Source organism: Pristis pectinata, chromosome 1 (genome assembly GCF_009764475.1).
Source record: "Pristis pectinata isolate sPriPec2 chromosome 1, sPriPec2.1.pri, whole genome shotgun sequence".
NCBI classification, from domain to species: domain Eukaryota; kingdom Metazoa; phylum Chordata; class Chondrichthyes; order Rhinopristiformes; family Pristidae; genus Pristis; species Pristis pectinata.
In genome coordinates, this window is record NC_067405.1 from 80,919,182 (window position 1) to 80,937,403 (window position 18,222).

General features: G+C 45.6%; 1 protein-coding gene across 2 annotated transcripts in view; it reads left to right on the top strand.

Moving 5' to 3' along the window:
* cps1 (carbamoyl-phosphate synthase 1, mitochondrial) overlaps positions 1-18,222 on the top strand; it is a 188,653-nt gene that overhangs the window by 35,781 nt on the left and 134,650 nt on the right. For both annotated transcript variants that reach the window (XM_052043652.1, XM_052043728.1), the window contains exons 2-6: positions 1,241-1,350; positions 5,500-5,644; positions 16,580-16,669; positions 17,561-17,617; positions 17,723-17,815. In XM_052043652.1, coding sequence (XP_051899612.1) covers positions 1,241-1,350; positions 5,500-5,644; positions 16,580-16,669; positions 17,561-17,617; positions 17,723-17,815 — 495 coding nt within the window. The remainder of the gene's footprint in view (positions 1-1,240; positions 1,351-5,499; positions 5,645-16,579; positions 16,670-17,560; positions 17,618-17,722; positions 17,816-18,222) is intronic.

The window sequence follows — 18,222 nt, forward strand, 5'->3', positions numbered from 1 at the left end:
ACTCAAAACAAATTGCTGGAGGAACTCAGTGGGTCAGGCAGCATCTATGGTGGGAAATGGACAGTCGATTATTCAGGTCGAGACCCTTCATCTGGACTGAGAGTGTAGAGGGGAGATAGCCAGTAATAAAGAGGTGAGGGAGAGGGGTGAGGCAGGAGCTAGCAAGCCATAGGTAGAACCAGGTGAGGAGGGAGATGATGGGCGGACCTGACTATCTTTCTGCCTCCACAGATACTGCTTGACCCACTGAGTTACTCCAGCAGTTTTATTTTTGCTCCAGATTCCAGCATCTGCAAGTCTCTTGTGTCTCTGTTTATTCTGACTTTCCGACTTCTGTGTGATAACTAGTCCTTCATCCATGTTAACCTCCGGTCTGCCAACACCACAAGCACTTATCTCATGCACCAGCCTTTTTTTTTGTGGCTCCTTATCAAAAGCTTACTGGACATCATCGTCCTGCAGTCACGGGTGGGGGGGGGGGGGGGTCAATCATTGCATTCTTTTGAATATCCCTTCTCCCGACATCCAAATCCAGCCACCTCTGGGCATGGTCACTGTACAATCATTAATTTGGGAAACCTTGGCTGATATTTGTTGCTTTTTGACCTTTGCTGAAGTTGATGAAAAACACTATGATGCTGGAGGAACTCAGCAGGCCAGGCAGCATCCATGGAGAAAAGCAGGTGGTCAACGTTTCGGGTCAGGACCCTTCTTCAGGACTGAAGATAGGAAAAGGGGAAGCCCAATATATAGGAGGGAAAAGCAGAGCAGTGACAGGTGGACAAAAGAGGGGAGGCAGGGTGGGCACAAGGTGGTGATACGTAGATGCAGGTAACAGATAGCAATAGGCAGGTGCAGGGGAGGAGGGGAGAGCAGATCCACCTGCTCTGCTTTTCCCTCCTATATATTAGGTTTCCCCTTTCCTATCTTAAGTCCTGAAGAAGGGTCCTGAGCTGAAACATTGACCGCCTGCTTTTCTCCACGGATGCTGCCTGGCCTCCTGAGTTCCTCCAGCATCATCGTGTTTTTCATCTAGATTCCAGCATCTGCAGTCCTTTGTTTCTCTACTATTTGCTGAAGTTGAGTCGCAATTCACTGACTTGGCACAGATCAGGAAATAAACCTGTCCTTGCAAGTTTATGTGGGTTGACACTCAACCAGTGGCATCTCTCTGCAGGAAATTTTATTTATGATGGTATCCTTTCCTGTATATTGTAACTGAAATATTTGACGTTTTTAGGCACAAACAGCACAACTGATTCTTGACGATGGAACAAAAATGGAAGGAGTGTCTTTTGGGTACCCTCACTCGACTGCAGGAGAGGTCGTGTTCAACACTGGGTTGGTTGGGTGAGTACAGTGTGACCTGACTGGCTGGGCAGGACATGCAGCTTCTGTTTCCCAACAATCCACAGTCTTTCCTCCTGTGGGTGAGGTGGAGTTACCCTCTCACTTCCTGCCCTCTTTACGAGGCAGAGGGAGGGTGAATGCATTCTCAGTCTCAGTCTTGGGTTTCATTCTCCTTGCCAAAAACAGTTGGTACTTTTCCTTGATCACAGCTGGCACTGTGGAAGCTCAAGTTACTTCACAGCTCCCCTCTCACGAGAGACAGATCGACTGGCTCTTGTGTAGTGTGGTGTGTGACTGACTGCCTCCACTGTTAGCACATGGCACTGAGGCCCAGGGAGAAATGTATCTGCCTGCTGTGCTCCCTGTGACCGATGATAGAATCACAGACCCTTCCCTACATTACCTCTCCCCTGGCGCTGACGTGCCTTTAACTGTAACTGAATCCTCATCAGAGGGCTCCTGACATAAACCAAGGTTGCACTGAAGACACAAACTCAGATTTACAGTACAGAAAGGGGCCATTTGGTCCAAGGGGGATGATGAGGTCTTCCCACACGTCAGTTGTAGCCTTGTATGTTACAAACACTTCAAATGCTGAGTGTGGGGAGGGTTTCTGCCTTTGACGCCATCTCGGGCAGTGATCTCCTGACCTCTTCAACATTTTCTCAAATCCTTCCTGGCCTCTAAGAGAAATCTGTCCTTCCTGTTCTCCCTCTCTGATAACTTCATGCCTCTTGGCCTCCCCTCGCCCAGCTGCACCTATCTAGAATCCTCCAGTTTGAAGAAAGCTGTAGATGCTGGAAATCTGAAATAGAAATAGAAGATGCAGATGAGGCAGCATCTGTGGGAAGAGAAACAGTTAACATTGCAGGAAGGAGAGAGAATAAGTTAGTTTTAATTGGCAGGGAGGTTGGGAGAAGGATGTATGGGAGAAAGGGAAGATCCCTGATAGGGTGAGGTCAGGGTTGCCCTGGAGATGAGCTTTGAACAAGGTGGTCTAGTTGATGGGGGCAATTAGGGAGAGAGAGAGAGCATGGTCCTTAGTTGATGAAAACTGTGAAATGATAGCAGTTGGAGTGTGAGAACACCGAGTAGGGAATGTAAGAGTTGCAAAATGCAAAGCCTGGCCTTGCCTCTGATGCTCTCCATCACTTTGTCATTGTCCATTCCCTGGTCCTAACCAGCTCATCTTTACCACGGCCGTACAATTCCTCCACACCTCTATCCTGCACCAGGTTCGTCTGAAGGCCCCTCTTTTCTTCCTTGAACCAGTTCCCCTCCACCAACACATTTATTTGCTTGGCTGAACTTGTCATCGCATTGAACAACTCTCCTTCTACTTCTCCTTCAACTCCACCCACTTTCTCCAGAACAAAGGTGTAGCTGTGGAACATGTATTGGCCTAAGTTTTTCTGGTCTTTCTGAGGGATATGTGGAACTGTCTTTGTTTCGGGCCCACTCTTCCAACTCTTCTGGTACATCGACAACTGCATTGGTGCTGCTTCCTGCACTCGTGCAGATCACTTTTGTGGCCACTTTTCTGGCCGCCTTTACCACCCTATCAACCTGTGCAGCCACTTTCAGGGAGCTATGGATTTGGATCCCAAGATCCCTCTGTACATCAGTGCTATTAAGGGTCCTGCCGTTAACTGTCCCTTTACATTTGACCTCCCAAAGTGAAACACCTCACATTTGGCCGGATTAAACTCCATCTGCCATTTCTCCGCCCATATCTGCAAGATTGGGTTCAATCTATCCTTTTCAATCTATCAAAATATCCTTTGGGAAAAGCTTTGCTGAAATCTTTGAAGACTACATCAACCATACTGCCTCATCAATACATTTTGTTACCTTTTTGAAAAATTCAATTAAATCAGACATGACCATAACAAAACTGTGGTATCTTTGATTAATTCCTGCACTTCCAAGGGTAGATTAATCCTGTCTCTCAGGACTTTTTCCAATAACTGACCCTACCATTGATGTTCATGTTCTCCACATGCTCCAAACCATTCTTTGACAACTTGTTCCTTCCTAAGCTCTTAGTTCCCTAAGTCCTTTGTCATTGCCCCTTCTTGTATATTCCTGTTTATATGCTCCAAATTTCCTACTCTTTTAAAACTATTTCTTATATAATGTGTGTAATTTTTACTCTGTTCATCCATGGAGTCTCAGTTGATGACCCACAGTGTTTAATCTAACAGGAGCAGAGGGACTGGGAATTTATTTAAAGAACCAGCAGCGAAAGACTAAAAAGCTCATAAGAAGGGAAAAAAATTAATTTGGATAGAAAATTTGCATGTAGTATCAAAACAAACAGTAAAGTTTTCAATGGATATATAAAAATGAAAAGGGCAGCTGAAGTCAGTGTGGAACGTCCAGAGACCAAGGCTGGTGATATAAAAACAGGAAACAAGAAATGGCAGTTATGTAAGATCAAAGATTTTCATCAGTCTTCACCACGGAGGACACTGCAAATATCCCAAAAGTAACAAATGGGCTAATTTCAAATAACATGGAAGTACTTGTAATAATCCCAATTATAGCAACAAAGTATTGGAGAAACTCATGAACTAAAGGCAGACAAGTCACCAGGACCAGATGGCCTGCACTCAAGGATTTCCTCCACTCCCAGAGAGAAAAAAAGGATGGAAGAACCATAGAACAATACAGGCCCTTCGGCCCACCATGTTGTGCCGACTTTCAAACCACTCCTAAGACTATCTAACCCCTTCCTCCCACATATCCCTCTGTCTTAAATTCCTCCATATGCTTATCTAACAATCTCTTGAACTTGACCGACGTATCAGCCTCCACCACCACCCCAGGCAGCGCATTCTATGCACCAACCACTCTCTGGGTGAAAAACCTCCCTCTGATGTCCCTCTTGAACTCCCCCACCCCATTACCTTAAAGCCATGCCCTCTTATATTGAGCATTGGTGCCCTGGGAAGAGAAACCAAGCTGAGCTAATATCACAGATGGATGACTGATATAAACTGAGAAGTCAGCTGGCCTGAAGTTGTAGAATTCAGTATAGAGTCCATAAGGCTGCAACATGCCTAGATAGAAGATAAGGTGCTGTTCCTCGAGCTGGTGTTGGGCCTCATTGTGACAGTAGAGGAGGTCACAGACCAATAGGTCAGAATGGGATGAGGAATTAAAGTGGCAGGTTACAGGAAGTTTGGGATCGACAGAAGGTCTCTGACCTGAAACGTTGACTCTCAGGAACATGTCCCCAAGGACGAAACCACTTATTGCCATCATGGTAACTTATTACAAAAGTTTGGTTAATTCCATGCTTAAAGTTGCACAGTCATGCAGCATGGAAACAGGCCCTTCGGCCCACTGAGTCCACACTGACCATCAAAGCACCCACAGAGTTGTGGCTGCCTCTAGACCCAGCTTCTGTCTCTTACCTCATCCTATTATCATCTGCTCATCGCTGTTATCAATGGCTTTGGTGTGATGACTTGTGGTCCCATTCATCTGTGCCTTATGCAGTTTGATGCCTATCATAGCACACTGATATATTCTTTCCATCAGTGTATACTGGTTAAATTCTTCCATTATCCACAAACTAGAAAACTTTTTTTTCTTTTGGCTCATTGTGTGTGATCCTGCTGTGCATGCCAGTGGCTAAGACTGAAACATGGAATTGATGCAGCACTGAAGGAGATCATTTAGCCCATGGAGTCTGTGCTGACGATTTGAAGAACAATCAAGTCATTCTCATTTCCCTGTTCTTTCTCCTTGGTCTTGAAGGAATGGAAGTGAAAGTGAGTGTCAAAATGCATCCTTGTGTCCAGATTATAATGGGCCATTGTTCCTGTCAGATTTTTACATTCAATTTTTGTATAGTTCTGTTTGAAGGCCAGAATTAAACTTGCATGCACCGTGTGTCCATCTCCAGGTAACGTAGTCCGGGTTCATATCATAACTCCCTTCATTCCCACGTTGTCCCTGGATCTCTTGCCAATTGTGATAAATGTTGTCCTTTAGAGCATCCATTGATTTTTTTTTCCCCTATTTTCATGTCCAAATCTGTCATGATTTTATATATTTGAAAACCAGTCCTTGAAATACTTATGATTGAAGGTAGAAGAAGTTTCTTCTTTTGTTTGATGATATTTTTTTCTTTTTTTTAAGCTATCCTGAGACCTTGACAGACCCAAGCTACAGAGGACAGATCCTGACTCTCACATCACCCATGGCTGGAAACTATGGGGTCCCAGATACAAAGAAATTAGATGAATTGGGTTTAATGAAATATGTAGAGTCTGAATTTATCCAGGTAAATTTTTGAGCAAGTGAATGGTTACTTGACGAGGATACCCATCCACTGATCTGCTGAATGAGTTCTAACATTGAGATGTTCAGTATTTGACTTGCTGTTGGGTAAAACTGGAGCATGAAATGTGAATGAATTGGTGACCAGTATGGGAGTAGAAACATTCAGCAGGTCAGGCGGCACCTGTGGAGAAAGAAACAGAGTTAAAGGTTCAGGTTGATTGGCTTTCATCAGAACTGGGCAAAGTTAAGATAAGTCAAGACATGGAAGAGAAAGGAGGGGAGAACAAAAGGCCGACCTCTGAAAAGAAAGAGCTCAAGTGGGGTAAAATGTTGGAATGGATATTGTTGCAAGGCTAAAGCAGGTGATAATAGGATAGGGTACGAAGTAGAAGCTGGGTTTAGAGGAGGTGTTAGTGAGAGCAGCAGAATCAAACGTAGAATAAAGAACAGTACAGCACAGGAACAGGCCCTTTGGCCCAAGATATTGTGCTGAACTAATTAAACTAGTAATTAAATACCTATCTGAATGAATCCCTTCTACCTACACAAAGTCCATATCCCTCCATTCCTTGCATATTCATGTGCCTATCTAAGAGCCTCTTAAACACCTGTATCGTATTTGCCTCCATTACCACCCATGGCAGCGTAATCCAGGCACCCACCAATCTCTGTGTAAAACACAAAAATTGTCCTGCACATCTCCTTTGAACTTACCCCCTCTCAACTTAAAATCATACCCTCGAGTAATAGACATCTCGACCCTGGGAAAAAGACACTGGCTGTCCACTCTATCTATGCCTCTCATAATCCTATAAACTTCTATCAGGTCTCCCCTCAGCCTCCAGAATAAACAGCCGAAGTTTGTCCAATCTCTCCTTACAGTACCTGTCCTCTAATCCCGGCAGCATTCTGGTAAACCTCCTCTGCACCCTCTCCAAAGCTTCCATTTTCTTCCTGTAATGGGGTGACCAGAATTGACAAGAACATAGTGTTCAGTCTGTAAGGTTGCAATGTGCCATAGGAGGAGCTGTTTCTGGTGTTTAAGATTCATTGGGACAGTATGGAGCCAGAATTCTATGTGGAAATGGGGCAGAAGGATCACAAGCTGGGCTGTTGATGTTCCCAATTTAAAGGAGGCTCCACTGTTGCAAGAGAAGGTTGTCCAAGGTTGAAAGGACTGCATGAAATGACTGCTTCCATGAACAGTGATTGGGGCTGGCCAGTGGAAGAGGGTAAAAACAACAGGTGTTGCATCTTTATTGGTTGCCCAGGTAGATGCCGTGGTGGGGGTTCAGGATGGGTGGCTGGGGGTGGGACTATATTTTTAATTTATTTACTTTTGGGATTTGGTCATTGTTGCTAAGGCCAGCATTAAGTAAGCTTTATTCATAATACGAAATATATACAAAGGAAGAAAACAGTGCAAAATACAAAAGCTTAACATTCATGATTGTTACATTCAGTAGTGTAAAACTTGAAGAGAATAAAAAAATGCACAAACATAGCACTATTGCCACTAATGTGACTCCCTGTGGTAATACCCCTTCTATTGTTCGAGGGGCTTCCCCACCCAACTCTGCCCCTCCATGTGCAGTGGCAGAAGAGGCCTAGACTGTGGTCCTTCCCCACAGAGCCTTAGCATTGGCTGCACCCAGCTTCAGTGCATCCTCCAGCACGTAATCCTGCAGCCTAGACTGTGTCAGTCTGCAGCGTTCCCTTACAGACATCTTGCTGTGCTGGAAGACCAATGAGTTTTGGGCAGACCAAAGGGCATCTTTCACTGAGTTGATAACCTTCCAGCAGCACTTGATATCTGTCTCGGTGTGTGTCCCAGGGAACAGCCTGTATATCAGAGAGTCCTCTGTTACGCAACTGCTAGGGATGAACTGGGACACGGACCCTTGCATCCGTCTCCACACCCTCTTTGCAAATCCACAGTCCGCAAAGAGGTGTGTGACTATTTCCTCTCTCCGTGCAGCCTTCCTGAGGGCAGCGTGCATTGGGGGTGGTGTCGTCTGTAGAGGAAGGCTCTGACTGTGAGGGTACTTCTCACTGCCAGCCAAGCGAGGTGTTGGTACTTATTGGACAGATCTGGCGATGGGGCATTCTGCCATATGCTTGGGCAGTTTGCTCAGGGAACAAACCCACAGAATCCATAGTGTCCCTGTCCCACAGTGTCTGCAGTGCATTCCGCGCTGACCACTGTTTGATGGACTTGTGATGTTTGCTTGGAAGAACTCTTCCACAAAGGACAGGTAGTGTGGCAACGTCCAACTGACTGGGACGTTGCACGGTAGAGGGGCCAGCCCTATCTTCCGCACCACCGGGGACAGGTCAAACCTCAGCATGTAGTGACACTTGGTGCCCATGTGTTTGGATCCACACACTGGCTGATACAGCCACACACAAAGGTGGTTATCAGAATGAGGGCAACGTTGGGTACACTTTAGCCTCCATTCTCAGGGGACTTCTGCAGCTTCTAGTTTATCTGGGGGATCCAAGATGGAGCATAACCCATCGGACTTGCTCCGTCTTGGACCCCCAGATAAACTGGAATACGTCTCGGGTGATTACCGAGGCTGAGGGGCGAGGAACCAGGCCACACTTGTCCCAAGTACAGCAGCCCTGAGAGCACATCACACCTGATAACCAAGTTCTTCCCAGTTATTGACAGAGAGTGCTGTTTCCACAAACCCAAGGTTTGTTTTACCTTCCCAATCTGCTCCAGCCAATTCTTGTTACATGCCTCAGCCCCTCCGAGCCTGATCCCCAGCACCTTCAGGTAATCAGACCTGACAGTGAAGAGGATGTTGGATCGGTCAGGCCAGTTACCGAAGAGCATGACCTCGCTCTTCCTGCGGTTAACTCTGGCCGCCAGTGCCAGCTCGAACTGGTCTCAGATGCTAATCAATCTGCCAATTGACCGTGGGACTGAGCAGAAGATGGCGACCTCATCCATGTACAGGGAGGTTTTGACTTGTGTGCCTCCACTGCCTGGCAATGTCACACGTCTTATCCTCTCATCCTTCCTGATGGATTCGGCAAAGGGTTTAATGCAGCACACAAACAAGACTGGAGAATGGACAGCCCTGCCAGACTTGATGGGGAGACTATCTGTCTCCCATTTGGACTGCACTATGGATATCTGCATAGAGCAGTTGGATCCAATTTCTGGCTTCCTCCCCAAAACCTATTTTGGAGAGCACATCCAGCATGTATGTGTTCAATATCCTGTCGAAGGCCTTCTCCTGGTCCAAGCTGACATAGGCGATAGTACCTCTGAGCAGCGCAAGACTGTCACAGGTTTTCCTGCCAGGTACAGCACAGGTTTGGTCTGGGTGGATCACCTATCCCAGGGCAGACTTGACCCAGTTGGTGATGGCCTTGGAGAGGCTCTTGTAGTCCACATGAAGTGGGTCTCCAACTCCTAATGTCCTCTTCCTCTCCCTTCTACTTGTTAATGAGGGTAATGGAGTCTGACATTCTGCTAGCCAGAAGCATAGCGTTGTAGAGTTCCAGCAGGTCTGGGCCCATCCAGTCCCACAGAGCCAAGTACAACTATGCCGGTAAGCCATCACTTCCGGGAGTTTTATTCGTGCCAAGGGAACGGATAGAGTCAGTCAGTGTCGGCCCCTAAAATTCAAGATCACCAGTATGGAGATGCAGTAGGGATAACTTGGGTAACTACAGGTGATTGAGCCTTGTGTCAGTGGTAGGGAAATTATTAGAGAAAATTCTGGGGGAGTTTTTTGAAGAGGTAACTAAATGCATTGATGAGGACCGTACAGTAGATGCATTTTACATGGACTTCAGTATGAACTCTGACATGGTCCCACACGGAAGGCTGGTCCGCAATGTTAGAGCCCTTGAGATCCAAGGCAAGTTGACAAATTGGATCCAACTTGCCCTGGATCCAAAATTAGTTTGGTAATAGAAGACAGAGTGTGAGGGTGGAGTGTTGCTTTTATGATTGGATCCTGTGATCAGTGGTGTACAAAATGGGTCAGTGATGGGCCCCAAGTTGTTTGTTATAAACGTTAACAATTTAGATATGATTGTTGAAGTTATGACTAGTAATTTTGTTGATGACTCAAAAATAAGTGGTATTGTAGGTAGTGTAGAGAGTTGTCTTTGGCTGCAGAATGATACTGATCAGTTTGGCAAATTGGGTAGGGCAATAGCAGATGGAATTTAATCTGGATAAGTGTGAGATGATGCATTTTGAGGGAGTCTCACCAGGGTAGGATATAAAACCATGAGTGGTAGGGCCCTAGGGACTATTGAGGAACAAAGGGACCTTTGTGAAGACTGGGGAATTAATAATGAGAAAGAAGGAGATGGCAGATGAATTAAACAGGTATTTTGCATCAGTCTTCACTATAGAGGATAGAAATTGTTGCAGCTGCAGACTAATAAGTCTCTGGTTCTTAATGGACCACTCTCGACTCTTAATCAAAGTGGCCATTGAGATAGTAGTTGAATTGGTTTGAATTTTCCGAAATCCCCTAGATTCAGTTCCATTAGATTGGAAAGTAGCAAAATGGGAGTAAAACAGAAGCAGAAAAGTACGGGCCAGTTGGCTGAACATCTGCCACGTGCAAAATGTTCAGAGCTATTATTAAAGGCGTTACGGCAGGCTCTTGGAAAAGTTCAAGGTAATGTAAACTCAACGTGGTTTTGAGAAAAAAAAAGTTCTTGGTATAGGAGGCGAAGGTAGCAGGAGCAGGCAACCAGGTGGCCAACAGTAAACTGAGAATGAGCATAAGTGAATCTTACTCCGATTGGCAAGGAGTGGTATATGGTTTGTCACAAGGATTGGTGCTGGCCTCAACTTTGTACAACCTATAAATGACTTGAATAAGGCACCAATATTATTGTTGCTATACCTGCTGATGGCACAAGGATAGGTAGGAAAGTAAGTTGGGAAGAGGACATAATCGGACTTTAGAAGCACATAGATCAGTTAAGTAAGTGGCAAAGAGTATTGTTTTTCCAAATAAATTACCCCTGGAGTTCTCCTTAATTCTAATTGCCAAGGACATTTCATGGCCCCTTCCCTTTTAGCTCTCCTGCTTTCTTCTTTAAGCTCTTTCCTGCTTCCTTTGTATTCCCCAAGTGCCTTGTCTGATTGCAGTTTGCAGATGCTTTCTTTATCTTTTTCACTAAACTTACAATGTGTCTTGTCACCCAAGGTTCCAGAACCATGCCATCCTTATCTGATATCCTCATGGGAATATTTTGGTCCTGAATTTTAATCAACTGGCCTTTAAGGACTCCCACATGTCAGATGTGGATTTACCCTTAAACAGCCACCCTAATCTACCTTCCCCAGTTCCTGCCCAATACTGTCGTAATTAGCCTTCCCCAACCAGGCATCTCGTACCTGAGGATCAGTCTTATCCTTATCCATAACTATCTTAAAACATACAGAATTATGTCACTGTTCCCAGAATACACCCCCACTGAAACTTCGATCAGATAGCCAGCCTCAATTCCCCAATATAAGGTCAAGTACAGCCCCAGCCCTAGTTGGTTAATCTACATATAATTTAAAGAAACCCTCTTGGAGTACCATTACAAATTCCGCCCCATCTAAGCCTTTGGCACGAAGGGAATCCCATTCAATATTGGCGAAGTTACAATCATCCACTACAAAAACCTTGTTGTTTTCACGTCTTTTCACGATCTGCCTGCATATCTGTTCCCCTAACTCCTGCTGGCTACTGGGAGGCCCATAGTATAACCGCATCATAGTAATTGTACCTCTTGTTTCTGAGTTCTACCCATCGGGCCTCTATGGATGAGCCCTCCATTCATGGAACTCTAGTAATGCAACTCCCCCACCTCTTTTACATCCCTCTCTGTCACATCGGAAACATTTAAACCCTGGAATGTTGAGCTGCCAGTTCTGTCCCTCTCCCAACCAAATTTCTGTTATGGCTACAACACTGTAGTTCCATGCACTAATCCAGGCTTTTAGCTCATCTGCCTTGCCTATTATACTCCTTGCATTGAAATAAATACACTGAAGACCATCATTCCCACTATGATCATTAACCTGGCACTGACTGTTCTTTCAATTAGATTACCTTCCCCTCAACCCCTCCACTTGCTGACCTACTGCTCTGGTTTCCTGCCACACAAGTTTTAACACTCCTGAGTAGCACTAGAGAACCTCCCTGTGAGGATATTGGTTCCCCTCCAGTTTAGGTTCAACCTGTCCCTCCTGTACAGGTCCCACCTGCCCTGGAAGAGAGCCCAATGATCCACATACCTGAAGCCCTCCCTTCTGCACCAGCTCCTTAGCCACACATTCAGCTATACCATCTTACAACTATTTGCCTTATTGGTATGTGGCACAACCCTGAGATTACAACCCTAGAGGTCCTGCTTTTTAATCTTCTATATAACTCCCTAAATTCTGTTTGCAGGACCTTGTCTCTCTTCCTGCCAGTATTGTTAGTACCAATATGGAGCACGACCTCTGGCTGCTCACCCTCCCCTTTCACAGTGTCCTGTGCTCGTCCAGAGACATCCTTGACCCTGGGACCTGGGAGGCAATACGCTCATAGGCACAGAAACACCTGTCTGTGTCTGTGACTATAGAGTCCCCCATCACACTGCTCACTAGGCTTTGACCTTCCCTACTATGCAACAGAGCCAATTGTCGTGCCTCTGATCTGGCTGCTGCTGTTGCTTTTCCCTGAGAGGCTATCTCCTCAACAGTATCCAAAGTGGTGTACTGTTAGAGAGGGGAATAGCCACAGGGGACTCCTGCATTACCTGCCTGCCCTTCCTGGTCGTCATCCTCGTTGAACCTGTGGGTGTGGCCACTTCCCTGAAACCCCTATTTATAATGTTGTCTGCCTCCTGTGTGCTCCTCAGTGAGTCCAACTGCCACTCCAACAGATCCATGTGGTCTGAGAGGAGCTGCAGCAGGACGCACATTCTGCAGATATAAGTCATCAGGGATATTTGACTGCACCCATATCTCCCACATCTCACAGGAGGAGCATACCACTCCACTGACTGCCATTAATCTATTCCTCAAGTTACAACTGGCTTAAGGAAAGACCTTACCTTGTGACTGCTCAGCCTTGGCGAAGCCTCACTTGTCAAAACCTTTGGACTTTGACCTTAAGCACTGCACTTGACCTCAAAACAGCCCTTCTCAATATGGCAGCACCACTATAGATCACAGCCTTTATAAGTCGTTCCTTTCCCTCCATGCCAGTATGGCCAATCTGAAACTAATAAACGCTTACCTCCTCACAGCCTTTTTTAAATTGGATGTTAATGCACAGAGAACTGTTCAGAGAAGTTTACCGGTCTAATACCTGGGTTGAATTATGAGTGAAAGCTGATTTTATTAAATAGCAGGGTAGGCTTGAGCTCAGTGGTCTACACCTGCCCCTGATTTGCATGTTTCTTTGCTTGTCGGTTCAAAGCTGACCAGTTTCTAGTCTGTGCTGGGGTGTATGGGGTTGGGATGTGGTGTGTGGTGGTGGCTGGATGAGAGGTGGGGCCAGGGGATGAGGAATAAGGGTCGGAATGTGGGATGGGATTGTTGTAGAGTCGTACAACATGGAAACAGGCCACTCAGCCCACTGCATCCAAACTGACCAGTGGGCACCCACCTGTATTAATCCCATCTTCCAGCACTTGGCCCAGAGCCTTCTATGCCTAGGTAAGTTCAGTGTTCGTCACTGCTTAAACACTGTCAGTGATTTTGCTTCCATCACTGTCTCCAGCAGTGTGTTCCAAGTACTCACCACTCCTGAGTGAAAAAGGTTCCCCTCAGATCCCCTCTAAATCTCATACGCCATACCCTAAATCTATGCCCTCCAGTTTTATTCATCTCTAAGGGGAAAAGATTCCTGCAGTCTTCCCTATCGATACCCCTCATAATTTTACATACTTCGATCATGTCCCTTAACCTCCTCTGTTCCAGGGAGAACAGACCCAGCTTCTCCGGTCTCTCCACATAACTGAACTGCTCCGTCCCAGGCAACGGCTTGGTGAATTTCCTCTGCCTTCTCTTTAGCGCCATCATGTCCTTCCTATAGTGCAGTGACAACAACTGCACACAGTACTCCAGCTGAGGTCTGACTAATGTTCTATAAAGTTGGAGCATGACCTTCCTGTTCCTGTATTCATTGCCCCCACTAATGGAGGCCAGTATCCCATATGTTGCATTTACCATGTTGTCTACCTGTGCTGCCACCTTCAAGGATCTATGGACTTGCACACCAAGGTCCCTCTGTTCCTCAATACTCCCTAGGATCTTCCTATTCATAGTGTATGTCCAAGCCTCATTAGTATTCCCAGAATGTATCACCTTACGTTTGTCTGGATTAAACTCCATCTACCATTTCTCAGCCCATTTCACCAACACATTGATATCACCCTGTAGCTTAAGACTACCCTCCACACTGTCAACAACTCTACCAATCTTCATGTCATCTGCAGATTTACTGATCTTGCCACCTGTATCCATATTCAAATCATTCACGTATGTTACAAGCAGCAAGCGTCCCACCACTGATCCCTGTTGAACACTACTAGTTATAGGCATCCAACCACAATAACAACCCTCATTTTCACCCTCTATCTCCTATTTCCAAGCCAATTTTGGATCCCGTGTGCCCAAATATTTTGGACCATTGTTGATGGCCTTACTGAAGTTCATATAAACTACATCTAGTACACTGCCCTTGACAATGTACACTGTTACCACCTCAAAAAATTCAATCTGATTAGTCTGACTAGATCTGCTCTTGACAAAACCATGCTGGCTATCTTTGATTGGTCCCTGCTTTTCCAAGTGATCATTAATCCAGTCCCTCAGAATTTATTCCAATAACTTCCCTACTACTGTTAGGCTCACAGATCTGTAATTAGCTGCTTTTCCCTGCTACCCTTCTTGAAAAGGGAGACCACATTTGTTCTCCAGTCATTTGGAACCTCGCATGTCCAGCGAAGATGAGGTGATGTAGTTTGTCCTTAAAAATCTCAGCCAGAGCCCCAGCAATCTCTCCCCTTGCCTCCTGGGATAAATCTTATCCAGCACAGTTGATTGATCCACTTTTATATGTGCTTAAGGCATTGATTACCTCCTCTTTATTTATGGAGACTGGCATGAGAATTTCACCTTTCCCCTTCACTGAGTTCTCCAACTACAAAGTTGGCCTCCTTTGTAAATACTGATGAAAAGTATTCATTTAGGATCTCACCTGTATCTTCTGGCTCCACACACAGTTTACTGCTATTGTCCCTAATGAGCCCTACTCTTTCCCCAGTTATTCTTTTGTCCTCAATATACTTTATAAAATGCCTTCGGATTTACCTGAATCCTGTCTGCCAGTGATGTTTTATGATCCCTTTTTGCCTTTCTGATTTCCTTTTTAATAATCTACTACACTTTATACTCTTGATGGGTCTCCCCCATCTTTAGTTCTCCAAACCTGCTGCGTGCTTCCTTTTTTTTTTCCTCGTTATCCAACCCTCGACATCCAGGGTTCCCTGTACTTGTTACTCCTGGCTTTTAACCTTACAGCCTTGAACTCCTGTGAGTGCTTCCCACTATGTAGATTCACCTACAAGCAGATGCTCCCAGTCTACCTGTCTTACTTTTGCCTTACCACAGCTTAAGACCTTTTATTACTAGTCCATCCCTATCTCTTTCCATAACCACCTCTAAATATATGGATATTGGCCACTATCTCAAAAATGTACCCCCACTGACACTCCCTCCATCTGACCAGCTATATTCCCCAAGATGGGTCCAGTAATGTTCCTTCCCTCGATGGTCTACCTACATACTGCGTTTAAAAAGCTCTCCTGGACACACCACAAAAATTCCTCCTCCTCCCGCACCTTCCTCCCACCCCTCCCCCCACCCCAGCAGAGCTAAGGCAATTCCAGTTAATATTTGGGAAACTAAAATCCCCTGATATAATAACCCTATTTATCACCTCTCTCTGATATCTGTCTGTCTATATGTCTATATATTAGCTACTCTGTGTCTCCATTTGACTGTTGGGAGGTCTGTAACACAACCCCAGCAAAGTGATGACAGTCTTTTGTTTCTAATCTCTACCCATCTGGCCTCATTTGAGGAGCCTTCTAGGATATTCTCCCTCAAACTGAAGTATTGAAATCTTTGACTAACAGTGCAATGCCATCTCCTCTTTTACATCCCCTCCTGTCTCATCTGAATATTTTGTATGCCTGGACACTGCGTTTGCAGTCCTGCCCAACTTTCAACCATGTCTCAGTGATGACAACACTATTAATTAAATCTTTGAGTTCATCTACCTTACTAGTGATACTCCTTGCATTTACTTTAGATGCAATTTATCTTTGTATTCCCCTCATGTGCATATACTCACTTGTTGTGCCTAGTGGGCTTACTATTCCTCCTCTAGGTGACGGTTTCTCTCCATCTGAACATCTACTCTGAGCCCCATTCTTCTGCCAGCTCAGTTTGCACCTTCCTCAAAGTTTTAGCAAACCTTCCTGCTAGGATGTTGTTCCCATTCCACTTAAAGGGCAACCCCTTCCTCTTGTATAGGTCCCACCTTCCCCAGAAACGGCCCCAATGGTCCAGGATCCTGTAGTCCATCCTCCTGCATCACCCCTTCAGCCGTGCATTAATCTGACCCATCCTTCTATTCCTGTACTCACCAGCTCAGGAGACCAGGAATAATCTTTGAGGTCCTGCTCTTTAAGCAGCTAGCTCTCTCCCTAAACTCATGTTGCAGGATTCTCATCCATTCTCCTACAAATGTCAATGGGGTGGGGTTCAGGGATGGGAGTGTCGGGGGAGGATGAGGGGTGGGGCTGGGGGTGGGATAGGGGTTGTGCTTTCTCTCAGATTGCTACAATCACATAAGCATTGCATGATTGGACTAATCTCTTGTTCTGGGATCACCAGGTTTCTGGATTACTTGTGCAGGATTACAGCCATGAATACAGCCATTGGAACTCTGTTAAATCACTTGGCGAGTGGCTACATGAAGAAAAGGTACGTTTCTCATTCCCAACCTTGTCTTGCTGTGGTGTAGATCCAAGGTTCCAATCAACTTGCCGTGCCTTCTGTCCTTTGGACAGGAGGGCCTCACTCTTGTTGGGAGGTTTTACTTCTAACCCTGACTCTGCTACTGATGAGCAGAAACGGGGATTATCCAGCACCACCCCCCACTGACCCTCTCCCAATCCAAGAGGAAGGGAGACCACCAGGTGCCAGGCCTCCAGCTGCTGGTTCTCTGGGGTTCATTAGCATTCTGTGTTTGTCTGTGAGTAGTCAGAGGTGTATGTAGAAGCCTGGCTGTTCTTTGGAAGTGGCGCAATCCGGATATGACCGGGTGTGGGAACCTAGGTCCTGAGTTTTGGAAGTTTTTCCTTTTGCATTTCTGAATCGCGTCTTACTTCCCTGTTTTGGTGAGTTGGTCACAGGAGCCAAGGTGTGAAGGGAGCTGATGATAGAGTGGGCTTTGGGGCCTGAGATCATTCTGGTCTGGGCTGGTCTGTCCACACCTGGGCCAGTCTGGGTCCGAGGTCATCCTGGTCTGGGTTAGTCCGTCCACACCACAACAGGCCCCGGGTATCTGAGCTCATCTGGATCTGCCTGGTTTATTGCACAATGGCTGAACTGGGTGTTTAAAGTTTGCAACTGGGTAAAGCTTAGATTGTTGCCATAAGTTTCAGGATGATGCTTGGTGCTCTGCAGTGCAAGAACTGCATCATTCTGGCTGGTGCCAGTGGTACTGCAGTGGTTGGCATATTCAGTTGAGACTTTGAGGGGCAGAGTTGCAATTGGAAAGGAGGTGCAGCTTGAGCTGAAAACTGGCTGTTGTTTCTGGTGTCAGGAGGAATCTGATGACTTGATGCTTTATGGTGCTTTCTTTTTGAGCAGATCCCAGCCCTTTATGGGGTAGACACCAGAATGCTTACGAAGATTGTCCGGGATAAGGTAAGTATCAAGGTGGCTGTGTTAAAGTTTCTACAACTAATTACAATTTGTTTCCAGTTATTTAAAAAGCCTATTTAATGTAATTTTTAAAATAAATCTTCACAGGGAACAATTCTCGGTAAAATTGAGTTTGAAGGTGATCCAGTAGAATTTGTGGATCCCAATCTGCGAAACCTAATGGCAGAAATATCAACCAAAGTAAGTTTCTAAATACGCATTTGATGATTACCCTGAATGCCATGTTGACAACTTTGTACAGTTTAAATTCACTGTTCTGGGAAGTGGAAGTTTCTGTATCTCAGGTCTGGGGAGATCCCTGATTGTGCTGTGGAACTGAGAAATCTCCTGTGCATCCTCAAAGAACCTCAGCTGAAAACTGCGACATCGCTCTTGGGAATTACCATGGTTTCCTCTGTTTCTGGAACAGATTAATCAGCATGTCTTTTTCCTGGGAGGATGAGGTCATTGTCCATCCCTAGTTGCCCTTGAGAAAATGGTATAAAGCTGGTGCTTTACAATGCTGCTATCCTTGTGCAATCCGCAGTGCTGTAAGGCTGTGTTGATGAATGTGCTGCAGTTGCAGGATGTGAGGGCTCAACTTTTGT